Source organism: Tamandua tetradactyla, chromosome 11 (genome assembly GCF_023851605.1).
Source record: "Tamandua tetradactyla isolate mTamTet1 chromosome 11, mTamTet1.pri, whole genome shotgun sequence".
NCBI lineage: Eukaryota > Metazoa > Chordata > Mammalia > Pilosa > Myrmecophagidae > Tamandua > Tamandua tetradactyla.
In genome coordinates, this window is record NC_135337.1 from 97,618,273 (window position 1) to 97,631,047 (window position 12,775).

At 35.6% G+C, this 12,775-nt stretch overlaps 1 protein-coding gene across 1 annotated transcript; it reads left to right on the top strand.

Annotated features, from left to right (window-relative positions):
- The first annotated feature begins 1,356 nt into the window (after nt 1-1,356).
- LOC143649727 (olfactory receptor 4A47-like) lies at nt 1,357-2,283 on the top strand. The gene has a single exon (XM_077119657.1). The coding sequence runs from the start codon at nt 1,357-1,359 to the stop codon at nt 2,281-2,283; it is 927 nt and encodes a 308-aa protein (XP_076975772.1).
- Nucleotides 2,284-12,775: the final 10,492 nt, after the last annotated feature.

Genomic DNA, 12,775 nt, shown 5'->3' on the forward strand with positions numbered 1-12,775 from the left:
AGTAGACCCTGAGCATAAATGAGTTAGTGGATCTTCTGTGGTGACTAGGAAAAGCTTGATACAATATAAGTTTTCTATTATCATTTAGCCATTGAATGCATACATGAAAGAGTAAGCTTACAATACCCCTTTCCCCAATATTTATCATTATTTTGTAAGTAAACAGTCTCTGATCATTGAAAAGAATATCTCTAAGAGCACAGCAGAACTAAAGAGATGGAAAAGCATTTTGTATATGTGAGATACAGCAAAGTCTCAAGCAAAATGAAAATGGTAAGAAATGAATTTGTGGAAGTAGCCTGGATATAAATTCTCTGGTGTCTTGTGGGCCAAGTTACATAAATAGTGTGTGTAGGAATCCTCTGTAGGAATCTTGAGTGTGTGGTATTAACTAAATCATAGTTCAAAGGAATCATTTTGGCTGCTGCAGCAGAATGGATAGTTGGAGGTAGGAACATAAGTGGAAAGACTGGCAGGAAGCTAATGGCAGCAACTCAAGGAGCTACCAGAGAGACAGTAAGGATCATCAAAATTGTGGCATGTTTTGAAGGTAGATGAAAAGGATTTTTTAAAGGTTCAATAAGTAATGTGAGAAGAATAAAAGAATGAAAGGTATTGTGAGGTGCTTGATCTAAACAATAACACAGAAAGTGGCACCATTATGAGAGAATGAATAGTTTGGTGTGATTTATTAATAATTTAGTTTTATAAATGCTAATTTGATATCCATTAGATAGTTGCATACATAAGTTTGCAAATTAGGGGAGAGATAGAAGATGGAGATACAAATTGTAAGGCTTTAGCATTTGTAGTTCTGGGAAAGGAGGAAATTCCAATAAGGACTCTAGAAGGAGATTTCAGTGTGGTGGGAGGAAATTAGGGTAGTGAACTTTGATCTATAGGCTTCCTTTCAATTTTTATAACCAGTTTTAATATGTAAATTAACCTAAATGAGTTCTTAGGCTGTAAACTTTGTGACTTTATAAATGGTTCACCTTTTCATGGAATTCCTTTCCCAACCTCTGCTGTTCTAGTCAATTTTCACTTTACAGTTTAAACTCAGCAAAGTCTTCATCTGAGAAGCTTTCTTGAGCCTACACCTTTAGCATCATGTGAATATCTTTAAAACAGCACTGATTACATTGGTCTGCATTATTCTGACCCCATAATCATAAATCAAATCACTGAGATTAGGGACCATTGTCCTATTTAGCGTTGGTAACCCAATGTATGTAAATAAATGCTCCATATGCATTTTGATTGAATAAAATATTAGGCTTTTGACACACTAAAATTTATCACTGCTTCACAGGGAAACTGTCTTGAAAACTGAAGTGAGCATCTATAAAATAAGAGATGGAACCAAAGAACAATGTGACCTACTTTATCCTCCTGGGCCTCACGCAGAATCCAAAGGAACAGAAAGTACTTTTTGTTATGTTCTCGCTGTCCTACATTTTGACCATGGTGGGCAACTTGCTGATTGTCATGACTATAACTGTCAGTAAGTCCCTGGGTTCACCTATGTACTTATTTCTTGCTGGCTTATCATTTATGGATGTCATTTATGCCTCTGTCATTTCCCCACAATTGATTTCAGGCTTGTTTTTTGGACAAAAGACCATATCCTTCCAAGCTTGTATGATTCAGCTCTTTATGGAGCATTTATTTGGTGGATCAGAAGTTTTTCTTCTGTTGGCAATGGCATATGACCGCTATGTGGCCATCTGTAAGCCTTTACATTATTTGATTATCATGAGGCAATGGGTGTGTATTGTGCTGTTAATAGTATCCTGGATTGGGGGATTTTTACACTCAGTAATTCAACTGATCTCTCTTTACAGGCTCCCGTTCTGTGGTCCCAATGTCATTGATCACTTTTTCTGTGATATGTACCCCTTATTAAAACTCGTTTGTTCTGACACCTATGTCATTAGTCTCCTAGTAGCAGTCAATGGAGGGCTAATCTGCAGTATTGTATTTCTACTCTTACTCATCTCCTATGGTGTCATTTTGCACTCTCTAAAGAACTTTAGTCAGAAAGGGAAGAGGAAAGCTCTCTCTACCTGTGGTTCACACATCACTGTTGTTGTCTTCTTCTTTGTTCCCTGTATTTTTATGTATGCAAGACCTGCTAGAAATTTCCCTATTGACAAATCATTGAGCGTATTTTATACAGTCATAACCCCTATGCTAAACCCTTTAATCTATACTCTGAGAAACTCAGAGATGATAAATGCTATGAAAACACTCTGGAGAAGAAAAGTCATAGGTAGTAAATAAGTGTCATCCTCAATGAAGAGACTCATTTGGCTGTCTATAGTGAACATCACCTTGGAACCCAAAGTCACCTTAAATCTGAGACACCTCTTCCTGTTCTTCAAAGCTTTTAGCATAATGATAATTAAATAATTTAATTTATGTTTGGGTTATTGATGACTATAATGAAAACTATGTAATGTTTAGCTTATCACTGCATATAGAAAGTTGAAATGCATTTATAGTGTTGAGTCAATAATTAAGATGTAACAATTAATGAATGAATTTTAATGATCTATGTGGTGCTTATTTTCTGCATTATCTAAGTTAATTTTGTTCTTCATCTTAGCTTTGTTTTTAGTTAAATTCTCATGAATTAAGTTCCTTCTTTGTATTATAGCAGTTAATATTTAATGCTACAGAGACTGTCCTCTTTTATTCAATATCAGTTATATTACATATGATTTTTTTACTATGTAGGGCATCTACCTTTTTGGTATGTTGTATGACAGGGTCACATTTCATTATTTTTCCATGTGAGTATTCTGTTATTGCAGAGCCATTTGTTGAATTCTTGCTTTGCTTGTTTGTATTTTATTTGTTCATTTTGCTTACTTGTTTGTTTTTTGGGAAGTGTATGAACCAGGAATCAAGCATGGGTCTCCCTCATGGCAGGCAAGAATTCTACCACTGAACTACCCTTGTATCCTCAGGCATCTATTTTTTTAAATAAAACAATTGAAAATACAATAAGATTAAATAGTAAAAAGGGATGCCATACAAAATGGCATAACATAAAATGTAAATCTCCCACCTATCGTAATCAAATATTACAGTACAACTACTCAGGGGCAGTTCTGGGCTCTGTTTTATTTTTTTACACTATTTTATTGAGATGTATTCACATACCATACAATCATCAAAAGTGTGCAATCAAAGGTTCACAGTACCATCATATAGTTGTGCAGTCATCACTGCAATCAAATTTTGAACATTTTCATTTCTCAAAAAAAAGAAAAAAGAACACTCCAAACATCACATATCTCTTATCTCCCTTATTATTTATTTATTTATTTTTGTTCTCTTTTTTTTTACTCATCTGTCCATACACTGGATGAAGATTGTGTCAGCCACAAGGTTTTAATAATCACATGGTCACACTGTAAATCAGCTTCAAGAATCAAGACTATTGGATCATAGTTCAACAGTTTCAGGTATTTCCTTTTAGCTATTTCAATCCACTAAAAACTTAAAAAGGTATATCTATATAATGCTTAAGAATAATCTCCAGAATGACCCTTTGACTTTTTAAAATTTCTCTTCCCCCCTTTTGGTCAAGATAGCATTATCAATCCCAAAATGCTGGGTCCAGGCTCATTCTTGAGAGATTTAAACCCCTGGAGTCATATCCCATATATGCGGGAAGGCACAAAGTTTACCTGCAGAGTTGGCTTCAAGAGAGAGGCCATTTATGAGCAACAAAAGAGGTTGTCTGGGCATGACTCAGACATAATTACAAGAAAGCTTATCTTCTCCTATACACGAATATGTTTTGTAAAGGAAAGCCCCATGATTGGGAGCCCAGCCTATTAACTTAGTAGTCCTCAAAGTTTATGAGAATATCAGGAATTCCCCAGTTGGGGAAGTTTAATATGTCCACATTTTTCTCCAGTCTCTCAAGGAGGCTTTGAAAATTCTTTTTTTTATTCATTACCGGTCCAAATTGCTTTGTGGTGTTTTAGGACATCACTTTAATATCTACAAACCAACAAGATCTCACTCCACGTAATTTTGATGTTTGAATCAACTGAACATAAAAGTTAAATTAGATAGTGTGCTACAGAAAATATAAATTTTGCACCAAGTAAACTTCACTTCCTCTGGTCCCCCAAAGAGATTGAAGATTTAAAATAGAGACAATATCATCCTATGTCCTCTGATATACTTTAGTTCTGATATACTTTAGTCCTAATCAGATCTGCTTCATTCCATATCTCTAATTGAAGTCTAGTCTCTTCAACTTTTTAAGCAGTGGCTGTTTGGAATAATGATTTTCTTAGCTGCAGAATTCTAACTCTGAGTCTCAGGTATCACATGACTTTGTTTTTAAGATGGTTCAAGGATTTCCTTTGGAAAGAAAAGCACATTACATTTATATATGTGTGTACATCTCTGTTTGTAAAAGTTCACATTTTACCACTTAACATCTTGATGATATTTCTATACTAGTTCATATGGATCTAACTTACTTCCATCTATCTTTATACTGGAAAATAAATCTTAAAAGAGATAATCTAAAATTTGCATATACAATTATATTCATGTTGATTCCAATCTTTTTCTCTGACATGTAATTCTGCAATAAATGTCTACCTTTTGTATATGTGCAAGAATGAGTTCTTATAATTGGAATTGTTGGATCAACTAGGGTATTTTAAATACTGATGTTCAGACTTGTTGTTAAAATGTCTTGAATTGAGATTGTGCTAAACACACTTCTCCCAATAGTCTGCAAAGAATACCTGCCTGACCGTGTTATCAACAACTAATATTTCACACACATTTCTGGTATTTGACAGACTTTTTCTAGTCAAAGGTTGCATTGAATTTGTACAGTTAAATTGAAATTCTTTACATATAATTAGGTTCTGCATATCTTTGCACATTTAAAAGTTATTTGTAGGCCAGGCAATGGTGGCTCAAGTGGCAGAATTCTCACATGCCATGCTGGAGATCCAGGTTCGATTCCTGGAGCTTGTCCATGACAAAAAAAAGTTTATTTTTATTTCTTTATCTATGATTTGTTTATTAATGTATTTTACCAATTTACTTTGATTGTTGAACTTTCCCTTATTAATTTTCATGTTAACTATACACTGCTGAAAAATTTTCCTTTAACTGTTGGGTTCAGACTTGTGATATATTTTTACCTGTTTTATGCTAGGTAGAATTGTATCAGTTATGTAATTTTTTAAATTTACATATCAGACATCGTATTTTCTTTTCTTTAGTATTTTTTAGGTAGACTTTCCCCAATTTATTAGTTTTTCATTTTCCCTTTATTTTCTTTTTGATTATTATTTTTATTAGAGAATTTATGAAATTATAGAATAATCATGCATAAAATACAGGATTCTCACATAACAACCCACCCATATAGCAATGCACCACCATCACATTTCATTCATCCAGAAAATTTGTTATAATTGGTGAAATAGCACAATTTTACAGTTGTACTATTAATTAAAGTTCATGGTTTAACTTAGAGTTTACTGTTTGTGTAGTGTAATTCATGGGATTAAAAATATTCTATTGTAGTATATAAAATCTAACATATTCCTTTTTAGTCATTCAGATATATGTTTCTGTGCTGTTAACTGAATCTACAATTTTGCATTACTGTCACCATTGTCCAAATTTCCATCATTCCAAATAGGAACCTGTATATTTTAAATCTTAACTTTCCTGTCCCTTTCTCCTCCTTGTTCCCTGCTATCTTATATTCTATATTCTGACTCTGAGTTTGTATATTCTAATCATTTCAAATCAGTAAGATAATACATTTGTCCTTTTCTGTCTGTTCTGTTTATTTCAGTAAACATGATGTCTTCAGGTTTCATCCATTTATTCATATTTATCAGAACTTCATTCCTTTGTATGGTAAATATTATTCCCTTATATGCAGATCACATTTTATTTATCCATTTATCAGTTGATAGGAACTTGGGTTGCTTCCATCTTTTAGCAATTGTCAATAATAATATGAACATCAATGTGCAAATACCTGTTTGAGTTCCAGCTTTCAGTTCTGTTTGGTATATACCAAATAGTGGATTGCCAGGTCAAATGGTAATTCAATACTTAGCTTTCAGAGCAACTGCCAAGCTATCATCTACAGTAGGTGCACCATTTGACATTGCCAGCAGCAATGAATTAATGTTCCTCATTTTCCCCCACATTCCCCCACCTCTTGTTTTCTTTTTTTTCTTTGTATAGCAACCATTCTAATGGGTGTGAAATAGTATCTTATTATGCTTTTGATTTGCACTTCCCTCATAGCTAATCATGTTGAGCACCTTTTCATGTTCTTTCTGGCCAGTTGTATATCTTCTCTGGAGAAATGTTTATTCAAGTTTTCCCCATTTTTGTTTTTATGTTGAAGTATTTAATTATATATTCTAGCTATGTTAAACTTTATTGGATACATAATTTCCAAATTCCCCCCTGCTTGAAATGTGTTTTCCACTTTCCTTAGGTTGAAATTGTTGCATGTTTGGAACATGCTGATCTCCACTTTTTGTAGGTTGAAACTTACACCCATTGTGTAAGTTGACACTTTATATTCATGATAAAGTCCTTGAAGGATAAAAAGTTTTTAATTTTGGTGAGATCTCCTTTATCAATTTTTTTTCCTTTTTAATTGTGGTTTGGGTACAAACTCTAAGAAATTTTGTCTTACACAATGTCTTAATGACGCTTCCCTGCATTTTATTCTAGAGTTTTGAAAGTTCTAACTCTTATATTAAGCTCTTTGATATGATTTGAGTTGGGTTTTGTATATGGTGGGAAATAAGGGTGCTACTTATTTTTTTTGCAAATATAGGTCCCATTTTCTGAGAACTATTTGTGGAAGAGACTATTCTTTCCCAGTTGAGTGGTATTTGCCACCTTGTCAAAATATCAGTTGGTCATAAATATGAGGGATGATTTCTGAGCTCTCAATTCTATTCCATTCATCTATATGTCTGTCCTTGTGCCAGTAACATGTTGTTTTGATTACATTAACATTGTAATAAAATTTTTTTGTGAGGCGAATGGTCCAGGAATCGAACTTGGGTCTTCTGCTTGGAAAGTGAGCCTTCTACCACTGAACCACCCATGTACCCTATGTAATAAATTTTAATATTGGGAACTGTGACTCCTCCAACCTATTCTACTATTTTAAGATAGCTTTAACTATTCTGGACCTCCTGAGATGCTCCTCATATTTTTCAATTCTCTCTATTGTTCTTTTATGTGTAGGATTTCAGATTTCCTGTGCCTAGTTCACTACTCCTTTATTCTGCTTCTTCAAATCTGCTGTTGTATGTCTCCATTGTATTTTTCATGTCTTCTTTTGTACCATTAATTCCCATAATTTCTGCCATTTGTTTTTAAAATCTTTCAAGTTTTTCTGTATATTCACCCAGGGTCTACATAATTCATCTCTTTTGATACATTCTCCTTCAATTCATTGAATTGATTTAGAAGATTTGCCTGAACATCTTGAATTAGTTGTTTCAACTTCTGTATATCATTTGAAGTTTGTTTGTTCTTTTGACTGGATATATTCTCATGCTTCCTGGTAGGACTCATGATTATTTAGCTAGTGCCTAATAAGAATCTGATTTTCTTGATTATTTTATTCTGGAGGTCATTTTCTCTCATTTGCCTAATATTTTCATGTTGGTTGACTTTGTTCTCTACTTGTTCTTTCATTCAGTTCAATTTATTCAAGACATCTAGAATAGCTTCTGTTAAACTGATTCAGAATTTTCCAGCTTTGTTTTTCTAGGTCTTGTCTTGCTTGTACAGATGTTTTTTTAGATTGCCTGCTTTGTGTGTGCAGTTGTTTCACTGCCAGGAAAAAAGCTCTCTTTTCCCTATCCTTCCTCAGGGAATGTTGCTCTGATGTGTGCTTTGCTTTGACGAGTTGCTTCTATTTTTTTTTTTTATATGGGCAGGCATGAGAAACAGTACCCAGGTCTCCATCATGGCAGGCAAGAACTCTGGCACTGAGCCACCATTGCTTGCCTTGCCTCAATATGTTTTTAACACTGCCTTTGTTATCTCTAGCAACTTTACCTGGAGGTCTGGCTCTGGGCAGTGTCTTGCCAGATAGGATAAACTCAAATCACATTTCCTCAGTCAAGACAGACCCAGGACCCACAAAGAATGTGTTATCAGTTTCAAAGTTCCCTGGGGATGAGACTGAGTAGAGTGCCAATTTTACTTGTGTAGCCTCTTAATTCTGTGCTTTTCCTGTCCTGATCAGGAGAAGGTTTTTGTCAGCACATTGCTTCCCACTGGCATAAGGTTGTACTGTACCTTTAATTCTTTATAGATCCTATTCCTGCCAGGGACATTGTTGAGACACAGCTGCGGTTGAAGGCAGACTTAAACTGTTTCTGCTTTACAGCTCTTAAGGTATGAATTCTCTAAATAAAAGTCATCATCTGTGCTGGGCTTTGCTGTCCCTTTTTTTGAGTTGAGGGGGCAGATTGGGGTAGTCTTTTATCAGTCTCCTGTTCCATTCAAGCTGTAAATGTCTCTCCAGCAACTCCCATTTCCCCCCTGCTTGAAATGTGTTTTCCACTTTCCTTAGGTTGAAATTGTTGCATGTTTGGAACATGCTGATCTCCACTTTTTGTAGGTTGAAACTGATGATGACTTCCCACTCCTTGAAGGCTAAATTCTCTGAATGGGAAACATCACTTGCATTGGGCCATGACCCCTTTGCTTGTGGAAGATAAACTCTTCACCTGATTTGTTATTTTGTTTCTCACTCATTCCTTAATCCTACCCTTGCCTGGGGAAGTGCTGAAAACTGAGAAGAATACCTGTTCCTTTCCTTAATAGGCTGCTAGAGAGTGAAAAAACAAAAAAAGAAAGAGATAAAAGGAAAAATAAACTTTTTCAGAACCATTCCCCAACTCCTTATTTTGTCTAATCAAGAGAAAGAGTTGATGCTCAGCTCTGTTTTGCCATTTTTTTGGTGCAAATGAACATACAGTTTACTCAGAAAATATTTTTTTGATTAAATATTGAGAAAAGGAATAAGTAATAGTTAATAGTAATTGTAAGCACTAATATGTAGCTTTGTATTTACTTCACATTATATAAGTGCATTATATATACCATGTCATTTAGCCTTGTAACTTCTAATAGGTGTTCTATTGTCACATAATAATCACAGTTGAGGAAGAGAGGCTTATAAATTTGAAGGAATAGCCTAAAGCCCACATAGCTCTGAAAAGTGATACCTGGTTTCAAACTTAAACTTCCCAGCTATAGGATCCCTCTTTTAAGCACATTAGTACATAGAATGAAAGATTGAACTTATTTTTCTACTTTGATAAATGTATTTTCAGGGCTATAGAAAACACCAAATGAAGTAACAAAGTCTAAGCTTGACTTGTAAGAGACAGAGAGATAAAAGGAAAGTGTGGAAAAATATTGGAAAACTCATTTCTACTGGAGTTGAGAGATCATTGAACTGCATGATATATGTAGAATTTTCAATGTTGGTGCCTTTGTGATCAATGAATTGAAGACAACAAAGGAAGAAAATGAAGCAGAATCCATAGTGGTAGAAGAAAAAGAAAGGGAAGAAAGGAGAAGAGGAGAAGAAGAGAAGGAGGAGGAAGAAAGTAAAAAAAAAGTAAGAAAGAGGAGGAGGAAGAGACAGAGGAAGAGGGCCGGGGAAGGAAGGTCAGATGGTTTTGAGGATGAGGATGAAGAGTTGGTGATGATAGGAGATTTTAACAGTAAAATAATTAGTTCTATTTTGCCTGCAATGACTCTGAAGTCTCATCATATTTAAAAAATATAAAATTAGAAACCTAGAAAGATCTTTTAAAGGCAGGGGGAGCTATCCATAAGAGAGATATTTGATACCATAGCAGTAAATAAGATTTAAATGGAAATTCTTCAGAATTTGAAATGAACATAGATTTCCACAACCCCACCAGAAAGATGAAGATGGAAATAGCCCAGATGACAGTGCCCTTTCTTGAAAGAAGGTATTTTTCTCTTGATGCCTTAATTTGGACATTTTAATAGGCTTAGAACTGTAAATTTGTAAACTAGTAAATCCCCACTGTAAAGGCCAATTCATTTCTGGTTTATTCCATTCTGAGAGTTTTAGCAAACTGAAACGTATTTTGATATTAGAGGAGTGTGGTGCTTTGATTTGCAGATACAAAAATACAATAAATAGGTACAGGTAATATTCTTGAAGAATTGTGAGATACCTGATAGGAAAGAACCAGACTGCTTTGATGAGGCAGTTGATAGAAATATGGTTACTAAAGGTACCCCCAATGAAGTGTTACAAATGATGAATATGTCATTGCCAAATGGAAGAAAAGCAATCTTTGTTTTAAGGTGGGTGAGAATTTTGCAAAATTGATTCTGGGTGTTGGATGGAAGGCAGAATTTGAAGGTGATAAACATGGCAATCAAGCCAAGGAAATTTCCAAACTAAATGTAGAAAATGGAGTCTGGCTTCTCTTTGAGGCTCATAATAAATGCAAGATGAGAGGGATAAGCTGAGAACTCCTCAGAACAAAGAAAACATAAATTGATAGTTTAGAAAATTCTCAGCTTTTTGTAAAATTAAGGATAGTGCACCACATAAAGATTTAAACAAATATGGAACCTGTCTATCATTCCAGGACAAATCAATATCAGAAATGCAGTTATCCAGAAGTGGTTAAAAGTTCTATTGTCTGATAGTTGGGACCCTGTGCACTGCAAGTGAACACCATGTTTTCTTGCAATAACTGTATGAGCTGAACCTCTGCCATCCTGGATTATAAGGGACAGAGAAACTACAGATTAAAGGAGGAATAAGGTCTGGAACCTCCTTATTCCTCAGGCCAGGAGAGTGGATTCATCCATGCACAGGGAAAGGGTGAGTTTGCCTGAGAGTTTTCAGAAGATCGGCTTTCAGATGATTGTTAAAGAACAGAGTTACCAACCCAGGGCACTCAGATGTGTGGAGAAAGGAGGTGTTCTAGTTTGCTAGCTGCTGGAATGCAATATGCCAGAAATGGAATGGCTTTTACAAGGGGAATTTAATAAGTTGTTGGCTTACAATTCTAAAGCCAAGAAAATGTCCCAATTAAAGAAAATCTATGAAAATGTCCAAATTAATGAATCCAGGTAAAGATTCATTGGTTCAAGAAAGCCAAAGAAATTCAGGGTTTCTCTCTCCACTGGAAAGGCATGTGGCAAACATGGCAATATCTACTAGCTTCCTCTCCAGGCCTCTTACTTTATGAGTCCCCCCCCATGGCATTCACCTTCTTCATCTCCAGAGGTCACTGGCTGTTGGAATCTGTGGTTCTCTTGCCATTCTGCCTTGATTCTATGACTCTCTCCTCATTCTCAAAGGGACCTTTCTCCAAAATGTCTCCTCTTTTATAGGCTTTCAGTAAACTAATCAAGACCCACATAAAATGGGTGGAGACATGTCTCCATCTAATCAAGTTTAATACTCACAATTGATTGAGTCACATCTCCACTGACATAACCTAATCAAGTTTCCAACCTATAGCACTGAATAGGGATTAAAAGAAATGATTGCTCCCACAATATTAACTGGGATTAAAGTATGGCTTTTCTAGGGTACATAAATCCTTTCAAACAAGCACAGGAGGGGATATTGGCTGCCCCATTGTTTGGAAAGAATCCTCCCACCCCAGGCATCAGTCAGGGTAGAGAACATTCCCTATGAGTTGGGAAAAGCCTAGCCACCACTACCGTTTTTGGAGAGGGGTGAGACTTTTCCCCAGAGATGGCATAGTTCCAGCTGCCATACAGCTACTTGACAAGGGTGGGGCCTAGAACATGCTAGTATCCCCAATGCTTGGAGGTGATGAAGCACTCACCCAAGTGTTTGGAGAGAACAGGAATGCTGTGAAAATCCTTGGAGAAGGTGGAACTGTTGCCCTCTCAAGTCCCAAGGATGAAATGTCATTCCATAGATGACTGTCAGACCTGAAAATCTAATTAAGTTTGCACTGAAATGTTTCAGAGTTTATTGGATCCTGTGACTCCTGTTTTCCTTCTAATTTCTCCTTATGGAAATGGAAACATTCATCCTATGATTTGTCACTCCTCTGCCGATTGGAAGCAAATAACTTCTTTTGAATTTCATGGGTTCACAGCTGGAGGAGAATTTTGTGTTAGGACAGACTACATCTGTAATTGATCTTAATTAGACTTTATGATTTATTGTTACTGAAATGTTTTAAGATTTTTGTGATATTGTGCCAGAATGAATATAGTTTGCATATTGAAAGAAGAGTTCTTTTGGGGGTCCAGAGTGGTGCTTGGAAACTGTTATGTACCCCAGAAAAGGTATGTTTTTTTAATCCATTTTTATGGGTACAGCCTTTTGTGGGTGGGACCTTTTGATTAGGTTATTTCAGTTGAGATGTGACCCACCCAATCCAGGTGGATCTTATTCTTTTATTGAAGTCTTTTATAGGAGGAGAAAAGACTGAAAAACCTAAGCGATCTCAGAAAAATACCCAGAAGAGCTGAGAGAGAGAGAGGAATGCTGTAACCAGAGGCTGAAAGCAAAGAAACCCAGGAGTCCATACCAGCAGACACTGACCATGTGCCTTGATATCTAACAGAAGAGCCCTGGATTACATCATCCTTTCTTCAGAGAAGGTATGTTTCTCTTGTTGCCTTAATTTGGACATTTTCATGGCCTCAGAACTGTAAATCTGTAAACTAATTAATC